Raw genomic sequence first — 24,961 nt, 5'->3', positions numbered from 1 at the left:
ATTCAACCAATTCGGCACCGGATGGCGGTCTGTTAGTACACTTGCTTCATCCTGATCAGCACCGGCTTATGTAATCCATGGCGTTACACCTCTTTTGGTGAGTGGTTGAGTCATGTATCGACCTGTGAGACCAATGAATTAAAAGGTTTTGTGCATCATTTGATGCAGAGGCCAGGTCTTCCCCTTTTCGAAGAGAAAAAAACACCCCAAAACTATTGTGATCCTTCACCGTCACATCTTTACCACACACCCACCCCATCTCGCACATACATGTTGCATTTTTTGTTAAAATTAATGTCAGTGCCACGGTGGATTGTGAAGCTATAATACTTCCCATTAATAATTCTGAAGCTACTTTTGTTATATTTATGCAAATACCACTCGTGTGTCACTTTTGATTTTTTGCCACTTATGCATAACAACTTTTGTGCTAATGTGCAAATGTCACTAGTCCATTAGGTTACCTTTTGTTTTACCCATTTCCTATTCGACGTGGCCGAGTACAAAGCCATGATTTTCTTCTGCCACATGTTAAGATGATCACCGCAGTGGTAGACACCTGTGGTCACCCGCCCCATCAGATTTCCAGATCAATATTTTTGTCTGTTGAATTGTCCGCCTGCAACAACAAAAAACAATCCTAATTTTCCTTGTCTTTCCACATCATATTGTGCCTCAAGTACATAATCAGTTTTGAGATATGTAGGGAAGGAGAGCAATATGCAACATTGAGTTCTAGATGAAACTTTTTGGGGGCAACAAGGGCCAACAAGATCAAGTTACATGCAGTTGCGGTGCTCCGAGACGTGGCCGCCGTCGCTCCTTTACAAAGGTAACCTCTAGCTTGCATCCATCCAAATACAGTCCTTTGAAAGCATCTACAGCATCTTGCCGATGGGCATACACCATTGACACGGTTATGACACCGATACGCTCGGAGCGCCTCGTCTTTCTGTAGACTACCTCGGCACTTGAGACTCTGCCGTGCTTGCTGAACAAGAGTTGCAGCTCAGAGCTATTCACCCTTGGAGGCAGATTACGCACTATCACCCTGAACCAAGGCTCGTAATGCCTCGAGATGTGGGTCATGCATGTTGGAATTGTCTTTTGTCGCTTCAGGTTTGGTTCTAGAGCCTTTCGCGACCTCTTGGTGATTTCCTGATACAACAAAACATAAGTTAGCTTTGTAGCACTTGGTCAATTCCAGGTGATCGTGTGCTACACAGTATCATGGGATTAAACTCCTATATATGGGGTTGTATTAGATCGATGCGACCATAAAATTATATGAGAGATTTTATCATCTGAAAAGACTAATTCTAGAATGTTTTAACAGTACATACTTGAATTGGAGACATAGCAGGTTGGGGAAGGAGCCAGGTGCACTTCTCGTTGTCCCATCCTGGAGGCACCCGCTCAACGAACTCCGTCTCGCCGTCGACGAGGTTGTATCTGTACACACCGAACAGCTCACCCGGGAGAGCCTTACTATGGTTGCAGTACACGAAGTAGACGCACCCGCCGTGGCCGCCCAGCTGTGGCGCGTCCATGGCGAAGCTATTGGGCGAGCCCAGGAAGAAGACACGATCAGAGACGCTAGGACCATCTTTTCTGACCCATCGCATCTTTGTCAGCGCCGACGCATCATCCTCTAGCGCGTGCACCAACACCGACAAGGTGCGAGACGAGGAGGCCACTTCCTCCCCATTCTCGTAACTGTGTTTGATCCATGCGTGAACCGAGACCCAAAGAAGCTCGCCGCGTGACTCGAAGATGTAGTTGGAATGGCTCGGGTAGTTGCAGGCTGGCAACGGGACCAGCACGTCACCGGCGACGGCGCCGTCTGGAAGAACGACGCGCCAGTGGCTATCCTCCAAGATGAGAATCCTTCCGTGGTGGTACGCGGTGCAGAACCCACCATGCCTCCTCGGGGTCTCGTTCTTGAGGATCCTCTCGACGAGCGTCCACTTGGCTTCCCTGCTGCGCAGTAGCGCTGCACTGAACGAGGCCACGTCGCGATTGTGCTCAAGGTCAACTCGGTTGTAGAGTAGGACGGTGCCGTCGCCGTAGACGATGCCCTGGGGTTTATCCCTGTCCCAGTAATGGTCGTGGAGGAAGTACAAGATTGGAGGAACGCGGGTGACTTCTCCAGCGAGAGGGTCGTGGAGGCTAGCGTGGTCGTGTTTCACGGTGATGTACCGGACGGCGGTAGCGTCGGCGCTGCCCACCCAGTTGCTCCGGGACACAGATGGAGATGGCGGCGGCGCGCGGTAGCTGGACTTGGAGAAGATGCACCTGAACCTGAGAGGGGTCGACGAGTGTCCGTCGGCAGCTGCGAGGAGCCACGGCAGAAACTGATTCGTCGTCGTCGGCGGCGGCGCGTCGCGGGAGCTGCGCCACGGCTTGCAGACGGCGTGGAGGCGGACGAAGTCGCCTGCGTCGTGCAGCCGGCTGGCGACGTCGCGGACCACGTCTGGCGCGAGACCCGGCCACCGCGTCGTCCGGTCCATGGCGGCGCCGGACTGAGATGGGGAATACTCCGTAGATCGTATCGAGGGTTGTTATCTGTAGTCTGAAGTCTGAAATACATACTCTCAAAAACAAAAACAAAAATGAGATCACGTCATTAAATTTTATTTTGAAAGGGAGCAGGAACCGCATGTAATATTTGACTATAGCCGCAAGAGTTACCGCCGCGTCAACTTTTAGGTACACTGGTGCTATTTACCGCTGGCTCACCACTCTAAAGGGGCGCAGGTGATACCGAAATACCACCGGCGTACCACAAATTTGGTGCACCGGGGTAATGGTCGATTAGGTTCGGACCAAGCAAAAATGGCAGCGCCCCTTACTGCTAGCGCACCAATCACCATCCCTGGGAAGTGCCTTTTTAGTTTCGGAAAAAATAATAGAAAATGATAAAAATTTCAAAAAAAATCCTTCGAGATGTCAATGGTGTCATGTTTTGGTAAAACGGCTTTTTTGGTTGCATATGACCTCCGACGAAAAAGTTTTTTATATCAAAATATATCTACGGCCATTTAGCGATTTTTTAGATTCCTCAAAATCGAAAAGAAAGTTGCAAAAAAATTGCAAATATCGCAGGCGTACCTAGGAGGGTTGTGCGCCGGCGGTAAGCTAGTTCTATACATGCATCCCCCTACTCTCTCACTTTCTCCTCCTCCTGCTCCATGTCTCCACTTCCCCTCTTCCCCTCTTGTCCTCTCCTCCTCCTCCTCCTCAATGTGTCCATTCTCTCATCTTTCTTCACCTTCTCCCTCCTATCCAGTGCCAAGACTCTACCTCCGGTGATGGCGGCAACCTCCTCTTCGACGGCGCAGGTGGCAACCTCCTCTCCAGCGAAGGTGACGGCCACCTTCTCTCCAGCGACGGCGACCACCTACGGTGACGATGACCATCTCCTCTCCGGCGGCCCTTCCTCCGGCGACAACCTCCCTCACGGTTCCCGAGCAACACGGCCAAATCTCGATCTAGATCTTGATCTAGTTCGAGCCTTTTTTTTTATTCTGACAAAACTTACCACCGGCGCACTGGGCTGGTGCGCCGGCAATAAATCGTGTTACTGGTGTGCCGGCGATAAGCTATTACCACCGGTATGTTCCCACTGACGGGCTTTGGTGCGCCGGCAGTAGACCTTTTCCTAGTAGTGTGTTGTTCCCACCCAACCTCCACTATTGTGGTGTGACAATATTGGTGCTACATATTTGTCATCCAACCCAGTCTTTCATGCAAGGACAAAACACATTGAAGTAGACTTTCATTTTGAATTTGATTCATCTCATCAAATGATCAAATTGCTGATATTTTACTAAGCCACTGCATTTACCTTTGTATGAGCATTGTAAGCGCAATTTCAATCTTTCATTAATTGAGATTGAGTGAGGGTGTTAGAATACATATTTGTATACGAAGAAGACATTGTAGTATTTATACACACTATATAATAGAAAGATCCCTAGCCGGCGAGGCGGGTCGGCCCAACTATTCTCGTTAGGACATCTCCAACGGGGCGACGCACTTCGCACGGCAAAAATATCCTCGCGCGTCCGTTTGCGTCGGGCAGCGAACACGAAATTGGTCGTTTTTGACCACGCGTCCGTTTGCACCTGGGGTGCCTGCAGTGGGGCGATGCATTTGCGCGTCCGCATGAATTGGGATGTTTTAAACAACAGAATAAACAAGTTCAAGTAGTCTCAGTTATTACATCCAAAATTTTAAAAGTCTACATGAAAATAAGATGATATTGACCTCTACGCATTGTCTTCATGGCCAGCCAATGCCCACTGATGCTCAATCAGATCCGCCTGTAGGCGTCTGGACATGTTCTCGTCAGTGACTTCAACATTCATAGCCTTGGTACGAGGTGAAATCTAACGCACCTGTTCATCGGGCCTGCATTGGAAGTACGGGTCGTAGTCTCTGACGTTCGGTAGAATGACCATGAACAGGTCTCTTGACATCCTGTATCGGCGCCTAAACATTTTTTGGGAAACACCAGATTGGTGCGGACGAAGCAGTCCGCGTGGAGCTAGAGGTGCCCTTCCACTCTGTTGCGTGGCAGGTTTTTTGAGCGGCCCTTTACAGAGCCCCGGTGCACCGGAATCTGGCTGGCATTGTGCTCGTGGAGGATGGAGGCCGCCGCAGTAGCCATGGTCTGCGTCGTCTGATCGGATTCTTCGTCGGAAGAGGAGTCCATGACCTCAGCGCGGAACTTGTCCAGCATCTTCCACATGTCCATTTGCCACAATATCGCCCAAAAGATGAGTTAGAAAACTACCGGCGCAATTGACCGAACAGGTCGTGGGCGGCAATGCCGGGCGGCGGAAACGGCAGATGTTTGGCCCCAGAACACGCGACAAATGCGCCCCGGAACGTACCCCGACTCAGATCCTGTTCTCCGGCATTGCGAGGCCCGAACAGATGACGTGTACTGCGGTGGTGCGGCAGGGGTGGGGTTGAGGTGGTGGCGTCGCGCTAGGGCAGCAAATAAGGGGAAGAGGAAGCAAACCCGCGCGGTCGATTTAGCTCTCCCTGACGTGTGGGACCGGATAAGAAAAGGTGGATGCTCGGCGCGACCGCGCAGCGTTCGCCGCGACGCAAAAGTGCCGCATATTTGGGCCGCGTTTGGGTCTCCGCGGACGGCCCGATCACTATGCAGCGCCCCGCTGGAGCAGAATGCATGCGCATTTTTTTAACCGTGCGGACGCAAATAGTCGTTCAACGTCCATTTGCATCGCCCCGTTGGGAGATGCCCTTACGATTTCACCATAATGTCGTACAAGCACACAAAAGGCTTGGATGTTTGACCCCAGAACACGCGACAAATGCGCCCCCGAACGTACCCCGACTCAGATCCTGTTCTCCGGCGTTGCGAGACCCGAACAGATGACGTGTACTGCGGTGGTGCGGCAGGGGTGGGGTTGAGGTGGTGGCGTCGCGCTAGGGCAGCAAATAAGGGGAAGAGGAAGCAAACCCGCGCGGTCGATTTAGCTCTCCCTGACGTGTGGGACCGGATAAGAAAAGGAGGATGCTCGGCGCGACCGCGCAGCGTCCGCCGCGACGCAAACGTGCCGCATATTTGGGCCGCGTTTGGGTCTCCGCGGACAGCCCGGTCACTATGCATCGCCCCGCTGGAGCAGAATGCATGCGCATTTTTTGACCGTGCGGACGCAAACAGTCGCTCAACGTCCATTTGCATCGCCCCGTTGGGAGATGCCCTTACGATTTCACCATAATGTCGTACAAGCACACAAAAGGCTTGGATGTGTATTTTTTATCATCAAATGAAAAATGAGAAAAGTCAGTTAGGCGCATTTTCGAATTTGGGACCCCAAAAATAAAAACAGCTTGAGGCCCAAAATTTGCCTACTCTTCCAAATTCGGATGAAATAAAAAGGAAACCTGGCATCAGATTACCGGGTACTCTCCTCCCACTCCGCTCGACCAACCCTCCACAGGCGCCGCCACCCAATCCCTCCCGCCGGTGACACCTCCCACCGGTGCAAGGGGTCACGAACTCGGAGCGATGTTTGTGTGAAGCTTACGGTTTCCTGCCTGGTCGATTTTTACTGAGGTACGCATCTCTCCTAGCTAGGGTTTCCAGCCGAACCCATGGATTTATTTTATCGATCTATGATGTCCTCTAGTATTTACTGGCCTGGATTGCGAGTCAAACGCAATGCACATTTCCTTTGTTTCAGTCTTTTTCGTTAGCCCTAAATCAGATTCAGTGGCCATGGAGTACATTTTTTCCCCCAAACCAGATCCACTGATCATGGAGTACCAAACATCAAGATGCATAGCTTTGTTATCATGTTGACCACTTTATATTCCTGATATATTGTCTCAAACCCATCAGGCCTTCAATTTTAGCTTCCAGTTTCTCAAAATTAGTTATGGTGTAATTTTTCTGTTATGGTCATAGGCCACCTTTGAACTGTGAACCTCAAGCTAGCATGTACGAGATTGTTAATACTTGTTTTTTTTCTTTCAAATATTGCTGTTATATTGAAGCATTCAATTGTTATTTAAAACTTCAGCGGGTTGTATTGTATATTTACATGGGTACACGTAAGCGTGTGCATGATTGCTGATTCACGTACCACTACGAAAATTTTCCTTTTATATGACAGATGATTAATCCAAGCTAGCAGCATCTGTCCTTCTCATTATTTCAAATTTTGAGTGCACGTGATGTTTGATTATTGCTGTACTAGCCACTTGTCTTCGTGTCGATTTGACATTCTGACACTAAATTATGTCCATCCTGGCCCTTCATTGGTTTTGCGTGGAACAGAAATGCCATGTGAAGAACAAAAATATCATGAAACTCTTGGATGGTTCTTACACCGTCGGTGAAGATGGCGGCATCAAGGGACAACAATAGTGAGCTGTATTTCCTTAAATAGGTGATGTCAGTACTGAACATTTTTATTGTAACCTCCACTGGATTTATAGATATGTATTATGATGCTTATGTAACTGGAACAGGAACTCCTGTCCTCCTATGGTATCGTTGCTGCTTTTTTTATGGAAATACCATTCCAAATCATTCCCATGCAGTATTCCCCTTAGCCCCAAATCAGATTCACTAGCCAGTAGCCATGGAGTATTATTTTACAACCTGATCAATTCACAAATCACTAGCCATTGTTGACCAAATCTATTGCTGAATTCAATTGACAACACTAATCCCATTTTCTACACTGTCTCCCAAACCTGCAGACGTCAGCTCAAAATGGAATGTGCTGAATTCAATTGACAACACTAATCCCATTTTCTACACTGTCTCCCAAACCTGCAGACGTCAGCTCAAAATGGAATGTGTGTCCGCCACCGTCTCTAAGGTGCTGGACGACGACAACCTCCTCATCGAGATCCTCCTCCGCGTCGCCTTCCCCAGCACCCTCGTCTGCACCGCTCTCGTCTGCAAGCGCTGGTTCCACCACATCTCCGACCGCAAGTTCCTCTGCCATTTCCGCAAGCTCCACCCACCCTGTCTCCTCGGCTATTACCTCTATGGACGCTTCGTCCCTATGCTGCCACAGCCCCCACGAGCTACAGCCTCGGGGGCACCGAGGACGCTACTGTATTGATCAGGGACTGCCGGAACGGTAGCGTCTACTCCCTATTGTGTAAACGAGGAAGCGGAGTCACTGGTGGAGTGCACAAGCCGCTGTGCCAGGACAGAGCCGTGGCCGCCATCCCACCGCTCTCACACCCCAATTGCACCGCAAGTAGAATCCTCTCCAAAGAAGAGGAGAGTGGTGGCTTGTCCTACATGTATGTAACGTTGGGGCCCCCCTTCAAGAGGACATGTTTTACGGTGTTTATGTTGCAAGATGGAGTCTGGTGTATGCATATGTCAGTCACAGCCCAAATATGTTGCCGCTTTGAGCGACTACAAGCTGTGTTGGTGGAGAATAAAATCTATTTGATGGCCACCATGAGTGACATTATCGTCTTGGATTTAACGACCTCAAGTATGTCCACAATTCAGCTCCCACAAGGAGTGGAGTATATCACTTCGGCCACTATCTTGTCACGAGCTGATGATGCTTCTGGAGTATATCTCATCCAAGTGGATCTTGAACTTCGCATCTGGCTCCACAGTGGGGAGAACTGGTCACTGGTGGACACCATTTGTTACCGTGAGATGGTTGCTAATTTGAGAATGTCAGATTGCACGGTTGATCATGAGAATACTGCTGATGTGCATATAAGCCAAGTTGGAGACAATGCTGAATTTGCGTTCTTGCAAATGGGCCGATGCACATTCTATTTGGATATCAAGTGCAGGACATTGCGTAAAGTGCATGAGAGGAAACATTGGGATCCATTCGAACAAATATATCCTTTTATGATGATCTGGCTTCCCACATTCCCTACGCTCAAAGATGATTTCGCAAGGTTTGCCTTTTGCCCTTTAGATGATATGTATATATAGTGCTCTCGTTGAGTTTGCAAAGTTTTGTAATGTGCATTGTGTTAATCTTTTCTCACTTTTGTTTTTGCCATATGTTTTAAAGTTGACATTTGTAGCTGTCATCAATACACCATCGTAATTGATTACTGTGGCATGAATTTGTATTGTTACTTTTGTGATGCTCTGCCATTCCTGTTAGCAGTTCATCAATCATCGTACTGTTTTCTATAAACTATGGAATCGTGTTGGGTGTATGATTCATTCCTTCAGCCATTTTAGGAATACTAATTCAGTATCATTAGTGTTGGGTGCTTTTACTTCCTCCATACTCTGAAAAACAATAATGTGCATGTATTGCCAATTATCGGTCCTCTGTAAGTCTGCATTGCCCTGTATATTTTCATCCGATCATAAGCCAGCTAGTCATTTATTTTACATTTAGTGAAGCTAGCAATATTTTTGGGAGCTACAGAACTGCATCATTGTGCAATGGTAGGCGTCGTTGTCGTTTGCTGGGCGTATACTAAAATTTCAGTCTGTCAGATGAGCCCATAGAATGGTTAATAATACTATAAAGTCCGCGTTGGCATGAGGCGCTGTGACATGCTTCTCCAAACTTGTTTCCTCCCCTTATACGGTCTCATAACAGTAATTTGTGTTGGTACTGAAAAAAAGACCGTCTATTCTGTTGTATAATTTTTTTTCTGAAAGGCGCAAAAGATGGTATAAGAGCTGAACGATGCCTAGCCTTGTTATTGTGTTACCGCTTGTACTGAAATATTATCACAACCATCAAGCCAGAAATTCTGGCTTCCTATGTCTCAAAATTAGTCATGGTCTAATTTTCTGCCACTGTCATGGGTTTCCTGCCAACTGTGAACCTCGAAGTATATGTATGAGGTTGTTAATACTTGGGGTATCCCAAAATTTTACGTTATGTTGAAACATCCTATTACTTAGTTACTTACTAAAGTTTTTTAGTGGGTCACATGCATATTCTGTAACGGTTATGCTTCCGCGAACGCATGGTTCCAAATCCGCATATATCACGGTGAATTTTCCATTTTTACGATCAGTGGGCAATACAAGTTGAGAGCGGTTAATTTCTGCTTGTGTGGCATTTGTCCTTTTTTATGCCAGAGATTTGTTTTACTAAACTGTAAACTGTACAATGGGAATATTCTTGGCTGGGATTTGAAGGCATTTACTATCTTTTAGGGACATATGCATAATCTTTCAATCCTGAAGTGCGCATAGTATCCATATCTGACGATCATTGTACTAGACACTTGTCTTGGTTATCCATACTTAATTATTCCCTTCCTGACGTTTGTCTTGTTCTCTTTGATACAGAGATGCTGTGTGAAGAGGACACCATCGAGCGAGCTGCACTTTGAGTAGCTTGTCCTAGTTCTGTTTGGATTAGTTAGAAAACCATGTAACTGGAGGCTAGATCAGATATGAACCTGCATCTATGTTTTATGTTGTTGAGAAGATAAAACTTGTATGTTGAGTAGTCATCTCGTGTAGTATCCTTGCGCTGCAGTCTTGGGGTTCTACTACTTGCATGGATGCGTGCTTGTTACTTGGGACATTATAAGAGAATTGTCTTCTTTTTTACTGTTGGAAAATGTGTATGTCAAATTTAATGGCTAAAAGAAATGTTTTATAAGTCATTCTGTCCATTATACATGGAAGTAGGCTCCAAGATGGAAGGTTTGTATGGTACTCTCCAAGCAACAAGTACCACAAACTGGCTGGATGCAATCTCAGCTACAGCCAGGGCGAGGCCGAGGCGCCCCTGGAATAGCTTTTTGCCCTTGCCGGGAGTTCAATGCAATCAATATAACTTCTCTTCAGAAGTATCAATCGATGATAAAACAAAACGATTTATGTGACCAGGATTTGGCACAAACTGACTTCACCACTTACATATTACTGAAGAAAAAGATAACAATTTTGAACAACAAATGAGAGAGCAACCGTTCCAGTTTTCAAATGCATAAAAACAGGGTTGAGGTGACCATGCAGATAATGGTAGAGCATACATACAAAGGAAACAGATGGATGCAAATAATTAGAAGAGTAGATCATTTATTCTCACATATATGGATTCACCTGACATGAGAAACAAACAAGGCACCAGAGCATAACTAGGTCCGTTTCATTTGGTAACAGCGTGCTTGGTACATATTAGCACAACAAAATACTGTCACTGTCTTGTGAATAATGCTTAACGTAAATGATACAGAGAGATGAGTGATAAATACATTCCATAAAGGTATAAACAGAAAGTTTATCAACTCCACACACAGCTTGTATCTCCGAAAGAAAGTGGAGAAGGCTAGAATTATATATAGAGGGAGGTATAAATGCAGAGAGATGAGTCAAAAATACATAAACGGAGGTATATACGGAAAATTCATCAACTCTACACAACTCAAAGAAAATGCAAAAGGCTAGACTTATATTCTGTAAGAAAACAAGCAGAGAATCAAAACAATACAATGATTCATTACAATACCGATAATAGACGCAAAGTATATCCTATCAGACCAACGAAAACAAACAGTATACTATCAGGTTCTTCTGATAGCAGAAACAACTGCATGCAGGCTAAAGAGTCAGCACTCCTTTGGTGACTATATACAAAAAATACTATATGGCAGGGTGTATACTTTCTCTTTATATCTCTCTGTAAAGGCTGAGCCTGTTGGTGCCGCCACCAAGCATCCTATTAACGACGCTCGCTGCAGCTACTCCCTGGCTCGAGGAATCTTCTCGTATCTGCAGCGACGAGACCGCCTGGGCCGCCATGAAACCTGGGCAGGCAACCGACTGGTGGAATGTTCCCTGGTAGTATGACCCTTTCAGTTCCCTGACTTCTCCCCAGGTTGGCAGTGGATGGGCCTTGTCCCAGTCGATCCACCTCCCCTTGGTAGCATAAGCATGATTGGCGCAGGTAAGCCCACCAGGCGAATAGATATCATCAGCGCCATGAGCGTCCAGGGTGAAATCAAAACCAGCGGAGGGGTCCCAGTCGTTGCATCTCCTGTGCTTGTTTAGTATCAGATGGCGGGATTCATCGGAGTCCTCCTCACCTATGAGGACGTGAAGAGCAACTGCTTCAGCTATCGAAGCACCTTCCTCGTCCAGCCTTTCCTGCTCCTCTCTCTTCTTCTGCTTCTTCTTTTCCAGCTCCGAGATGATGGCAGCAGAGTTTGCGAGCGCTTTCTCGAGCCGCCGCCTCTTCTTCTCGGCCTGCTTCTGCCGGTCCAGCTCATCCTTGGCTTGTTTCTTCTTTCCCTTCTTGGAGACCTTGCCTGCCTGGTTACCAGCACCCTTTTCCATGGCAAGTGTCTGTGCCTGCCTGACTGCTACTGACTATCTCAGCTAAACTCCTCTACTAGTTATAATTACGGGAAACCAAAATCTCCAAAGCTCATAACTATTGGACTCGTGTCGTCTAGATGCTTGTTCCTAAGGGGCCTGTTGACTTTCTTTATCTGACCAACTGCTAGTGCTGAAGCGGTAGCTGCAGAACGCTACACCCACTCAGGTCTGAACGAGTATCTTATCTTGCGGAAGATGCAGTCCCAGTAGGAGACAACAGGGGAGAGCAGGAGGGAGAAGTAGAAAGCGCTTGCTATGTCATCAACCGTTAAGTTTGATCCAGGCTTGTCTGTGCCCAGCTCCTGACCCATCTTAGTAGCCCCCAGATTGACGAGAAACCACGGCCGGCCAGCTCATAAGGGATCGTCTACTGCATAGAACAGAAGAAGCTTCAGGTGAGATGTGGTAACCAACTTTTTTTTCTTGAGAAATGAACAAATATGCACCTAATAATTACTTCCCCGTCACGCGTAACAAGGTCACTGCCAATTCAGACGTTTCCAAACAAACACAGACATTAGAAAGAGAGCACGGAACGCTCAAAATTCACTCTGCGCCACGACAGCAAGATAGATCTATCTTGATTCCTAAATAAAGCGGTTGACGAAGAGACTAGAAAGAGAGATCTGGCTAAACCTACCGTTATTACCAGGTGAGTTGACGAGCAGATCCTGGGCTCAAAACCAGGCCGACAAAAATTCGACAGCAAAAACTCGAATTGGTCCCAAGGGCACGACCGTTCAGACTAACACGGCCAACCAGGCCTTGACTTAGCAGCCAATCCATTAATTCTGCGTGATTATGGAGTCACATCCAGCTTGGCATGTATGTATCTAAATGGCAGAGGCATAGCATTCCCCTAAAAAAACGGCAAGAAATGCCGTACTCTACGCCACGACACAGGATCCAGAGCATAATCATCCAATTAATAATGAGTGACGCCATTACCGCGTAACTAGACCGTCGCCGATTCGCAAGGTGCCGAAACAAAGACCTTGCATACCAGAAAGAGATGACGCAGAAGACCCTTGGCCGCGTGCCGCCGCGAGAGCGAGGAGGTCGGCGAGACGTGATGTCGCCAGCAAAGACATGGTATCCGAATCCCCTCGGTAAGAAATGCCGTACTATAGGCCACGGCACAGGATCCAGAGCATAATCATCCACCTGATAACGGGTGCCGTACTGTACCACGTAAGTAGATGGCTGCCAATTCAACGACTTGGCAGGAAGCATGCAGATCATTCTTCGCAGCTAGAGCGAGGAGCTCGGCGAGACGGCACGGGATCTGGCCAGCGGAGATGTATAGCGTCCGAATTCCCTGGCTAAGCCTGCCGTTACTGCCAGGGCAGCCGGCAGCAGATCCTGAGGTCTGTGTAGCACGTCGAGAAACAGCCGAATTCCAACATCACGCATAACAAGGTCAACAACCGATTCGGCGGCGGCCGGCGAAACGGTGGAATTCCTCAACTCCGGCGGGGGCAGGACTGGCCCCGCCGGATCGCGCGATCGGAGGTAGATCAATTCGCCGAATTGAACCGAGTGCCCTGGTCGCCGGCCCGAATTGGGCCGATTCCCGTGACTAACGTCGCCAATCAGCGCGGTACTAACCGAATTGCAGGTGGAATCCGCGAGATCCGAGCGGAATTACGAGGAGAGATGGCGCGAAGTGGGAAGCGGGGGGAGTTACCTGTGAGGAAAGCCTGGGGGCGGTGATGGGGAGGCGGTGGGTGGAATTGAGGCGGGGGATCTGGGCGCGGGCGGGGAAGGGGATCGAGCAGAGGATCGGGGTGGATTTCTTTGCGAGTCAAGTGTCAAGTGGAGGAGGAGGAAAGAGAGATAGTAGATTGATTGGGGAATTCTTCTCTTCTTTTTCGCCTTCGGATGGCGGAGCACGTGAGAGGTGTCTGCGTCACACGCGCTATCTTATCCTCTCTTGGTTCGCCCCTGGCCCCTGCCTGCCAACTGCCTCCACTTGCACTGCACACCCAAATACTAATGACTGCTTTGCTTTGCCTTGCCTTGCCTTGCGAGTACAGAGATCAGGTGACACCGACAAGGTTTAAGAAGTTGGTTGTTCATGCCACTTGTAACCTTACAATGCATAGAATCAACAACGGCAGTGGAATCGCAAGGCGGCTCGGACGAGAAAAGGTTACCGTAGAAACTCTTGGCCATAGACATGATCTCAACGAGCTCTCCGCACCGCGAACCATCCTCGCGGATTAAAGCACGGATCCTATTGGTACGGCGACCAGCGGATGCGCGGGCGTGAAAAAAAAAGCAGTGTTCCTGTCCCCCTCACGGAGCCACTCCACCCGCGGGCGCTGGCGAGCCATCGCCTCTTCACGCTCAAATAGTTCGCACAGCCTTCTTTCAATATCTTGAGCAGACCGGGTGCTAGATGGATTGATTGGTCGGAGACGAATCACCTTCAGCTTCTTCTCCAGCTTCCTGATTTCACTACGGGACTGAACCAAAACTCACCCGACTCCGATCCTGAAGCGAAGCTGCCATAAATTGCATATTGTCCCACATAGACTGCGGTGATTTCGGTGTGTTGTTCGTGGCTTTCCAAATCCTCTCCACGGTATCCCTGTAGTCTGGGGCCCGCAACCATGCTTCTTCGTATCTAAAGCCACTCTGAACCGGTTTTCTCTCCTCCCTGTCGTTGAAATTAGCTAACCGAATTAAGATGGCATGATGATCCGAGGTGGTGTTGATGATATTCTCAACGCTGCAATCATCAAATAACGCTGAAAAGGCCCCATTTACCACAGCTCGATCAAGACGAACTTGCACCAGAGCATCTCCTTCTTGTTTATTGGACCATGTGAACATAGGACCAGAGAAGCCCAAGTCCATAAGACCACTGATGGTGATGGCGCCAGACAATCTTGTCGGCAGTTGTTGTGGAAGCGGTTGGGAAACCCCAAGAGGAAGGTGTGATGAGCACAGCAGCAAGTTTTCCCTCAGTACGAAACCAAGGTTTAATCGACCAGTAGGAGAAAGACGTGACTTCTGAAGGTGTTGCTGGCTGACTTGTGGCAGGGCGCACTACCGGCGTCAGCAACAACGTGAAAACTGCACACAACACAACCAAAGTACTTTGCCCCAACTTACAGTGAGGTTGTCAACTGAACACAAAGGATTGGACGTATCGACTGGAAGGAGATGTTTGCAGAAAGTAAACGGAACAGGATTGCGGTAGAATTTATCAGTAAAGGAAATAGGATCGGGGTTCATAGGTCACTAGAGGTGTCTCTCCATAAAGAAATAGCATGTTGGGTGAACAAATTACAGCTGGGCAATTGACAGAATATCGACCATACATGACAAGATGATTACTATGATATTTGGTATTGGGCATTACAACATAATACATAGACCGTAATCCAACTGCGTCTATGACTAATAATCTGATACGTCTCCTACGTATCGATAATTTCTTATGTTCCATGCCACATTATTGATGTTATCTACATGTTTTATGCACACTTTATGTCATATTCGTGCATTTTCTGGAACTAACCTATTAACAAGATGCCGAAGTGCGGTTCGTTTTCATTGTTTTTGGTTTCAGAAATCCTAGTAACGAAATATTCTCGGAATCGGACGAAATCAACGCCCAGGTTCCTATTTTCACCGGAAGCATCCAGAACACACGAGAATGACCAGAGGGGGGGCACTGGGCCCCCAGACCATAGGCCGGCGCGGCCCAGACCCTGGCCGCGCCGCCATATGGTGTGGCCACCCCTTCGACCCTCCTGCGCCGCCTCTTCGCCTATTTAAAGCCTCCGTCGCGAAAACCCTGATGCGTTCGACGAAAACCACAGAAACCTTCCAGAGCCGCCGCCATCGCGAAGCCAAGATCTGGGGGACAGGAGTCTCTGTTCCGGCACGCCACCGGAACGGGGAAGTGCCCCCGGAAGGCTTCTCCATCGACACCGCTGCCATCTCCACCGCCATCTTCATCACCGCTGCTGCTCCTATGAGGAGGGAGTAGTTCTCCATCGAGGCTCGGGGCTGTACCGGTAGCTATGTGGTTCATCTCTCCCATGTACCTCAATACAATAATCTCATGAGCTGCTTTACATGATTGAGATTCATATGAGTTTTGTATCACTACTATTCTATGTGCTACTCTAGTGATGTTATTAAAGTAGCTTTATTCCTCCTGCACGATGTAATGGTGACAGTGTGTGCATCCGTGTTAGTACTTGGTTTAAGCTATGATCATGATCTCTTGTAGATTATGAAGTTAACTATTGCTATGATAGTATTGATGTGATCTATTCCTCCTACATATGCATGAAGGTGACAGTGTGCATGCTATGTTAGTACTTGGTTTAGTCTTTTGATCTATCTTACACTATAAGGTTACTAAAATATGAACATTAATTGTGGAGCTTGTTAACTCCGGCATTGAGGGTTCGTGTAATCCTACGCAATGTATTCATCATCCAACAAAAGTGTAGAGTATGCATTTATCTATTCTGTTATGTGATCAATGTTGAGAGTGTCCACTAGTGAAAGTGTAATCCCTAGGCCTTGTTCCTAAATACTGCTATCGCTGCTTGTTTACTGTTTTACTGCGTTACTACTGCTGCAATACTACCACCATCAACTACACGCCAGCAAGCTATTTTCTGGCACCGTTGCTACTGCTCATATATATTCATACCACCTGTATTTCACTATCTCTTCGCCGAACTAGTGCACCTATTAGGTGTGTTGGGGACACAAGAGACTTCTTGCTTTGTGGTTGCAGGGTTGCATGAGAGGGATATCTTTGACCTCTTCCTCCCTGAGTTCGATAAACCTTGGGTGATCCACTTAAGGGAAACTTGCTGCTGTTCTACAAACCTCTGCTCTTGGAGGCCCAACACTGTCTACAGGAAAAGGAGGGGGAAGTAGACATCAAGCACTTTTCTGGCGCCGTTGCCGGGGAGGAAAGGTAAAAGGCACTCATACTCCGGTTCCAGGTAAAGTACTTTTCTGGCGCCATTGTGTTTGTGCTCGAAGCTATTTCCTTTAGATCCTGCAATTGCATCTTTTTGTTTCTTGTTTACACTAGTTTGGCATAATGGACAAAAATGAGCTTCTATTTCTATTTCCTGATTTAAAACATGGATTGTTTGATGCGAAAATTAAAAAACCTATGGAATCTTATTTGCATGCTGGTAGTAATATTAGTATGAACGCTTTGAACACCATTGTTGATAATAATATAGAAAGTTCTAAGCTTGGGGAAGCTGGTTTTCATGATCTTTTTAGTCCCCCAAGCATTGAGGAGAAAATTTTCTTTGATGATACTTTGCCTCCTATTTATGATGATTATAATGATAGTGGTCTTTTGGTGCCACCTACTATGGAGAGTAAATTTTGTTGTGATTATACTATGCCTCCTACACTTGATGAGAATAATAATGATAGCTACTTTGTTGAATTTGCTCCCACTACAACTAATAAAATTGATTATGCTTATGTGGAGAGTAATAATTTTATGCATGAGACTCATGATAAGAATGTTTCATTTGATAGTTATATTGTTGAGTTTGCTCATGATACTACTGAAAGTTATTATGAGAGAGGAAAATATGGTTGTAGAAATTTTCATGTTACTAAAACACCTCTCTATGTGCTGAAATTTTTCAAGCTACACTTGTTTTATCTTCCTATGCTTGTTACTTTGCTCTTCATGAATTTATTTGTGTACAAGGTTCCTTTTCATAGGAAGCATGTTAGACTTAAATATGTTTGGGATTTGATTCTTGATGCTCTCTTTTGCTTCAAATACTATTTCTTGCGAGTGCATCATTAAAACTGCTGAGCCCATCTTAATGGCTATAAAGAAAGAACTTCTTGGGAGATAACCCATGTGTTATTTTGCTACAGTACTTTGTTTTACATTTGTGTCTTGGAAGTTGTTTACTACTGTAGCAACCTCTCCTTATCTTAGTTTTGTGTTTTGTTGTGCCAAGATAAGTCTTTGATAGTAAAGTCAATACTAGATTTGGATTACTGCGCAGAAACTGTTTTCTTTGCTGTCACGAATCTGGGCAAAATTCTCTGTAGGTAACTCAGAAAATTATGCCAATTTACGTGAGTGATCCTCAGATATGTACGCAACTTTCATTCAATTTGGGCATTTTCATCTGAGCAAGTCTGGTGCCCTTTTAAAATTCGTCTTTACAGACTGTTCTGTTTTGACAGATTCTGCCTTTTATTTCGCATTGCTTCTTTCGCTGTGTTGGGTGGATTTCTTTGTTCCATTACCTTCCAGTAGCTTTGAGCAATGTCCAGAAGTATTAAGAATGATTGTGTCACCTCTGAACACGTGAGTTTTTGATTATGCACTAACCCTCTAATGAGTTTGTTTCGAGTTTGGTGTGAAGGAAGTTTTCAAGGGTCAAGAGAGGAGGATGATATACTATGATCAAGGAGAGTGAAAGCTCTAAGCTTGGGGATGCCCCGGTGGTTCACCCCTGCATATTCTAAGAAGACTCAAGCGTCTAAGCTTGGGGATGCCCAAGGCATCCCCTTCTTCATCGACAACATTATCAGGTTCCTCCCCTGAAACTATATTTTTATTCCGTCACATCTTATGTACTTTACTTGGAGCGTCGGTTTGTTTTTGTTTTTGTTTGTGTTTGAATAAATTGGATTACATCATGCTTGTGTGGGAGAGAGACACGCTCCGCTGGTTCGTATGAACACATGTGTTCTTAGCTCATAATATTCATGGCGAAGTTTCTTCTTCGTTAAATTGTTATATGGTTGGAATTGGAAAATGATACATGTAGTAATTGCTATAAATGTCTTGGGTAATGTGATACTTGGCAATTGTTGTGCTCATGTTTAAGCTTTTGCATCATATGCTTTGCACCCATTAATGAAGAAATACATAGAGCATGCTAAAATTTGGTTTGCATATTTGGTTTCTCTAAGATCTAGATAATTTCTAGTATTGAGTTTGAACAACAAGGAAGACGGTGTAGAGTCTTATAATGTTTTCAATATGTCTTTTATGTGAGTTTTGCTGCACCGCTTCATCCTTGTGTTTGTTTCAAATAAGCCTTGCTAGCCTAAACCTTGTATCGAGAGGGAATACTTCTCATGCATCCAAAATACTTGAGCCAACCACTATGCCATTTGTGTCCACCATACCTACCTACTACATGGTATTTCTCCGCCATTCCAAAGTAAATTGCTTGAAGTGCTACCTTTAAATTTCTATCCTCTACCTTTGCAATATATAGCTCATGGGACAAATAGCTTAAAAACTATTGTGGTATTGAATATGTACTTATGCACTTTATCTCTTATTAAGTTGCTTGTTGTGCGATAACCATGTTCCTGGGGACGCCATCAACTATTCTTTGTTGAATATCATGTGAGTTGCTATGCATGTTCGTCTTGTCTGAAGTAAGAGCGATCTACCACCTTATGGTTAAGCATGCATATTGTTAGAGAAGAACATTGGGCCGCTAACTAAAGCCATGATCCATGGTGGAAGTTTCTGTTTTGGACATATATCCTCAATCTCAAATGAGAAAATTATTAATTGTTGTTACATGCTTATGCATAAAAGAGGAGTCCATTATCTGTTGTCTATGTTGTCCCGGTATGGATGTCTAAGTTGAAGAATAATCAATAGCGAGAAATCCAATGCGAGCTTTCTCCTTAGACCTTTGTACAGGCGGCATAGAGGTACCCCATTGTGACACTTGGTTAAAACATGTGCATTGTGATGATCCGGTAGTCCAAGCTAACTAGGACAAGGTGCGGGCACTATTAGTATACTATGCATGAGGCTTGCAACTTGTAAGATATAATTTACATGATACATATGCTTTATTACTACCGTTGACAAAATTGTTTCATGTTTTCAAAATCAAAGCTCTAGCACAAATATAGCAATCGATGCTTTTCCTCTATGGAGGACCATTCTTTTACTTTCAATGTTGAGTCAGTTCACCTATTTCTCTCCACCTCAAGAAGCAAACACTTGTGTGAACTGTGCATTGATTCCTACATATTTGCTTATTGCACTTATTATACTACTCTATGTTGACAATATCCATGAGATATACATGTTATAAGTTGAAAGCAACCGCTGAAACTTAATCTTCTTTTGTGTTGCTTCAATGCCTTTACTTTGAATTATTGCTTTATGAGTTAACTCTTATGCAAGACTTATTGATGCTTGTCTTGAAAATACTATTCATGAAAAGTCTTTGCTTTATGATTCAGTTGTTTACTCATGTCATATACATTGTTTTGATCGCTGCATTCACTACATATGCTTTACAAATAGTATGATCAAGGTTATGATGGCATGTCACTCCAGAAATTATCTTTGTTATCGTTTTACCTGCTCGGGACGAGCAGAACTAAGCTTGGGGATGCTGATACGTCTCCGACATATCGATAATTTCTTATGTTCCATGCCACATTATTGATGTTATCTACATGTTTTATGCACACTTTATGTCATATTCGTGCATTTTCTGGAACTAACCTATTAACAAGATGCCGAAGTGCCGTTCTGTTTCTGCTGTTTTGGTTTCAGAAATCCTAGTAACGAAATATTCTCGGAATCGGACGAAATCAACGCCCAGGTTCCTATTTTCACCGGAAGCATCCAGAACACACGAGAAGGACCAGAGGGGGGGCACTGGGCCCCCAGACCATAGGCCGGCGCGGCCTAGGCCCTGGCCGCGCCGCCATATGGTGTGGCCACCCCTTCGACCCTCCTGCGCCGCCTCTTCGCCTATTTAAAGCCTCCGTCGCGAAAACCCTGATGCGTTCGACGAAAACCACAGAAACCTTCCAGAGCCGCCGCCATCGCGAAGCCAAGATCTGGGGACAGAGTCTCTCGTTCCGGCACTCCGCCGGAACGGGGAAGTGCCCCGGAAGGCTTCTCCATCGACACCGCTGCCATCTCCACCGCCATCTTCATCACCGCTGCTGCTCCCATGAGGAGGGAGTAGTTCTCCATCGAGGCTCGGGGCTGTACCGGTAGCTATGTGGTTCATCTCTCCCATGTACCTCAATACAATAATCTCATGAGCTGCTTTACATGATTGAGATTCATATGAGTTTTGTATCACTACTATTCTATGTGCTACTCTAGTGATGTTATTAAAGTAGCTTTATTCCTCCTGCACGATGTAATGGTGACAGTGTGTGCATCCGTGTTAGTACTTGGTTTAAGCTATGATCATGATCTCTTGTAGATTATGAAGTTAACTATTGCTATGATAGTATTGATGTGATCTATTCCTCCTACATATGCATGAAGGTGACAGTGTGCATGCTATGTTAGTACTTGGTTTAGTCTTTTGATCTATCTTACACTATAAGGTTACTAAAATATGAACATTAATTGTGGAGCTTGTTAACTCCGGCATTGAGGGTTCGTGTAATCCTACGCAATGTGTTCATCATCCAACAAAAGTGTAGAGTATGCATTTATCTATTCTGTTATGTGATCAATGTTGAGAGTGTCCACTAGTGAAAGTGTAATCCCTAGGCCTTGTTCCTAAATACTGCTATCGCTGCTTGTTTATCGTTTTACTTGCGTTACTGCTGCAATACTACCACCATCAACTACACGCCAGCAAGCTATTTTCTGGCACCGTTGCTACTGCTCATATATATTCATACCACTTGTATTTCACTATCTCTTCGCCGAACTAGTGCACCTATTAGGTGTGTTGGGGACACAAGAGACTTCTTGCTTTGTGGTTGCAGGGTTGCATGAGAGGGATATCTTTGACCTCTTCCTCCCTGAGTTCGATAAACCTTGGGTGATCCACTTAAGGGAAACTTGCTGCTGTTCTACAAACCTCTGCTCTTGGAGGCCCAACACTGTCTACAGGAAAAGGAGGGGGAAGTAGACATCATAATCCACCTTCAGGTTAGCGTCCGCACCCCTTCCAGTATAAAGTTGCAAGCAACAGACTATCGCATTAAGCAATGTGTGTAAAGTAAACAATAGAATTACTCTTGGATAAAACATTGTTGTTTTCTCCCTAGTAGCAACATCACATCTACAACCTTAGAAGTTATAAAGTTACTCTCCCAGGAAACTAGAGGCATGGACCTACTATCGAGCATAAATACCCCCTCTTGGAGTCACAAGTGTCCACTTGGCCAGAGTTTCTACTAGCAACGGAGAGCATGCAAGATCACAAATAACATATGACATGAATGTATAATCAATCTCAACATAGTATTCAATATTCATCGGATCCCAGCAAACCAAACATAGAGGATTACATAAAGATGATCTTGATCATGTAGGGCAGCTCACAAGATCGATACATGAAGCACAAAGTGGAGAAGACAACCATCTAGCTACTGCTATGGACCCATAGTCCAGGGATGAACTACCGACGCATCACTTCGGAGGCGGGCATGGCGATGTAGATGCCTCCGGCGATGATTTCCCCCTCCGGCAGGGTGCCGGGAAGAGCTTCAGAACCCCCCGAGATGGGTTTGGCAATGGCGGTCGCGATAGAACTTTTCGTGGATGGAGGCTCGGGTATCCAGGGTTTTCCCGAGAAGATGTATAAATAGGCGGATGATTCAGGTCGGTGGGGCGCCTGGTGGCCCCACACCTACCCTAGGCGCGGGCCAGGCCTAGGCCGCGCCTAGGGGTGGTGTGGGCACCCTGGTGCGCCTCTTCGTCCCCCTCCGGACTTCGTCTTCGCTTCGGTAAAATATTGACTTCGGCTTTTGTTTCGTCCAATTCCGAGAATATTTCCTGTACAACTTTTCTGAAATACAAAAACAGCAGAAAACAGGGAACTGGCACTGTGGCATCTTGTTAATAGGTTAGTGCCGGAAATCATGTAAAAGTGCAACAAAGTGTAAGCAAAACACATATGAATTGGTGTAAAACAAGCATGGAGCATCAAAAATTATAGATACATTTGAGATGTATCAGCATCCCCAAGCTTAACTCATGCTCGTCCGCGAGTAGGTAAGTGATAACAAAATAATTTTTGAGGTGACATGAAGCCAACACAATCTTGATCAAGCATGTAAAGCATTGTGAGCTGGGATCTAAGTACTCTAACATAGTCATGATAGATATGATTCAATTGAACTTAGCAACTATGTTATAACATGAAGAGTAACTCAAACAAAGGATCATGAATAATAGTGCATTGAAAGCAACTGTGTGTTTATGATTATAGAGTAAACATAATAAAGTAGTACTCAACATGTCCTTGTGGAATAGCAAAACATAAATGCAAGGACACCTTCAAAGTTCAAAGGGTGACTAGATACAAGTAATTTGAGAGCAAGCAATAGCACAATCAAGAATCAATCAATAATAATTTTGGGACTATGCACATTGCACTAAGAATGACAACTATGCTCTCTTAATTGGTGCATAAAGTAGAAGGTGGAGACTGAACATAAAAGTAAAAGAAAGGCCCTTCGTAGAGGGAAACAGGGATCACCCATGTGCTAGAGCTTTTTATTTTGAAAGCAATAAGAGTGTTGAGAATATTTATTTTGAGAGGTGCTACTTATGTCAACGGTAGTGATAAATAGTATGGCTTATGCATAATTACTTCCTATAAGTTTGCTTGCCTCATGCATAATATACCAATAGTGCTCACACCTTGTCCTAATTAGCTTGGACTTCCATGGATTTTCATCGCATACATATGTTTTAACCAAGTGTCACACAGGGGTACCTCCTTGCCTCATGTACAAAGGTCCTTAGGAGATGGATCTCATTTGATTTCTTAATTTTGATGAATCTCAACTTTTTTGAACATCCATACCGGGAAAGCAAGAACAACAGATATTTGGACTTTTGTCAAGCTGAAACTTCCACCATGTGAACATGGCTTTAGTTGGCGGCCCAATGTTCCTCTCTAACAATATGCATACTCCAATCTTTGCAACTCATGGTAAATCTCCCTTACTTCAAACAAGATGAGCATGCATGGTAATTCACATGATATTCAACAAAAGCATATTGATGGTGTTCCCCATGACAGCATGGTTATCACACAACAAGCAACTTATAAGAACTAAAAATGCATAGGATATAATACCTACCATAATAGTTTTTAGACTACTTTCCCATGACCTATAATTTACACAAAACAGGTGATAATTTTTGAAGGTTTAAAGGTAGCACACAAGCAATTTACTTTGGAGTGGCGGTGAAATACCACATATAGGTAGATATGGTGGACACAATTGGCAACTTTGGTTTTTGGTGGCTGGATGCACGAGTAGAGCTCATACTCAGTACATGTGAAGGCTAGCAAAAAGACTGGAAGCGACCAACTAAGAGAGCAATAATGGCCATAATCATGCATAGCGACAAAACACTATCAATCAAAGCATAAAGTGATATTACAAATCAAAAACTAAATGATCATAGAGGCTTTAGTTGACTGGTTATAGTCATAACATGTTATAAGCATGCGCCAAGTCAACCCAATAAAGCATCAAAAGAGAATACCACAATATTATGCTTTTATGATAGAAACAACACATGATTCCTTAAATGACACATTATGCACTCTTAGCCATTTCAAACAAGTCATGCTAAAACAATAAATACTAAGCATATGACAAGAATAACATCCAACATGACATGCCAAAGTCTATGCCCCAGTCTAGACAAGCTTCCATTTGCATCACTATAGTCATGAAATATTTTACTCGTATCCAACACCAATCAACTTATTTGAAATAACTCTCAGAGATGAAATACAATATGGACCAGAGAGCTAATCATACATAAATAATGAATACTAACGTGCTCTGAACAAAATTCAAGTGAACGAACAAGAGCTAAACGCAGTACCAGAAAACTAGAACACTCGCAGAACATTAACAGCGAAAACTAGAGCGTTCTATGCAATTAAAAATGAGCGGGTCTTTCTCCAAAACAAATATGCCGGGATCCAACATATTCTACAACAAACACAACAAAATAAAATAAAGATGCTCCAAGAACAACACATAGCGTATGAAGCAATAAAAATATAGCGCATAGAGAGATGACCTATTGCTTTGTTGATGAAGAGGGGATACCCAAGGCATCCCCAAGCTTTGATGCTTGTACCTCTTGAATATGTC

The 24,961-nt window shown here is 45.1% G+C and overlaps 2 protein-coding genes across 4 annotated transcripts; one reads left to right on the top strand and one right to left on the bottom strand.

The window, feature by feature from the left end:
- Positions 1-697: 697 nt before the first annotated feature.
- On the top strand, positions 698-10,131 carry LOC127309015 (uncharacterized). 3 transcript variants are annotated; one of them, XM_071821366.1, is made up of 4 exons: positions 698-832; positions 6,818-6,929; positions 7,325-8,430; positions 9,800-10,131. In XM_071821366.1, exons 3-4 carry the CDS (start codon positions 7,802-7,804, stop codon positions 9,810-9,812), a joined length of 642 nt encoding a protein of 213 aa, XP_071677467.1. In that variant the 5' UTR covers positions 698-832; positions 6,818-6,929; positions 7,325-7,801; the 3' UTR covers positions 9,813-10,131. The 3 variants fall into 3 exon arrangements, with proteins under 3 accessions (XP_071677467.1, XP_051195950.2, XP_071677466.1); XM_051339990.2 differs by lacking the exon at positions 698-832 and adding an exon at positions 5,910-6,094; XM_071821365.1 differs by lacking the exon at positions 698-832 and adding an exon at positions 5,910-6,094 and having other exon boundaries at positions 7,246-8,430.
- Positions 10,132-10,896: 765 nt separating this feature from the next.
- LOC127309016 (uncharacterized) lies at positions 10,897-13,665 on the bottom strand. The gene is made up of 2 exons (XM_051339991.2): positions 13,527-13,665; positions 10,897-12,209 (listed from the first exon to the last, which is right to left on the bottom strand). The coding sequence occupies exon 2, from the start codon at positions 11,795-11,797 to the stop codon at positions 11,132-11,134; it is 666 nt and encodes a 221-aa protein (XP_051195951.1). The 5' UTR covers positions 11,798-12,209; positions 13,527-13,665; the 3' UTR covers positions 10,897-11,131.
- Positions 13,666-24,961: the final 11,296 nt, after the last annotated feature.

This window comes from Lolium perenne, chromosome 6 (genome assembly GCF_019359855.2).
Source record: "Lolium perenne isolate Kyuss_39 chromosome 6, Kyuss_2.0, whole genome shotgun sequence".
Classification (NCBI taxonomy): Eukaryota; Viridiplantae; Streptophyta; class Magnoliopsida; order Poales; family Poaceae; genus Lolium; species Lolium perenne.
This window is presented reverse-complemented; position numbering and strand designations above follow the sequence as displayed.

What these genes read in the sequence shown, in the direction of transcription:
- LOC127309015 (XM_071821366.1), top strand. Translation starts at nt 7,802, where the DNA reads ATGTATGTAACGTTGGGGCCCCCCTTCAAGAGGACATGTTTTACGGTG.
- LOC127309016 (XM_051339991.2), bottom strand. Translation starts at nt 11,797, where the DNA reads ATGGAAAAGGGTGCTGGTAACCAGGCAGGCAAGGTCTCCAAGAAGGGA.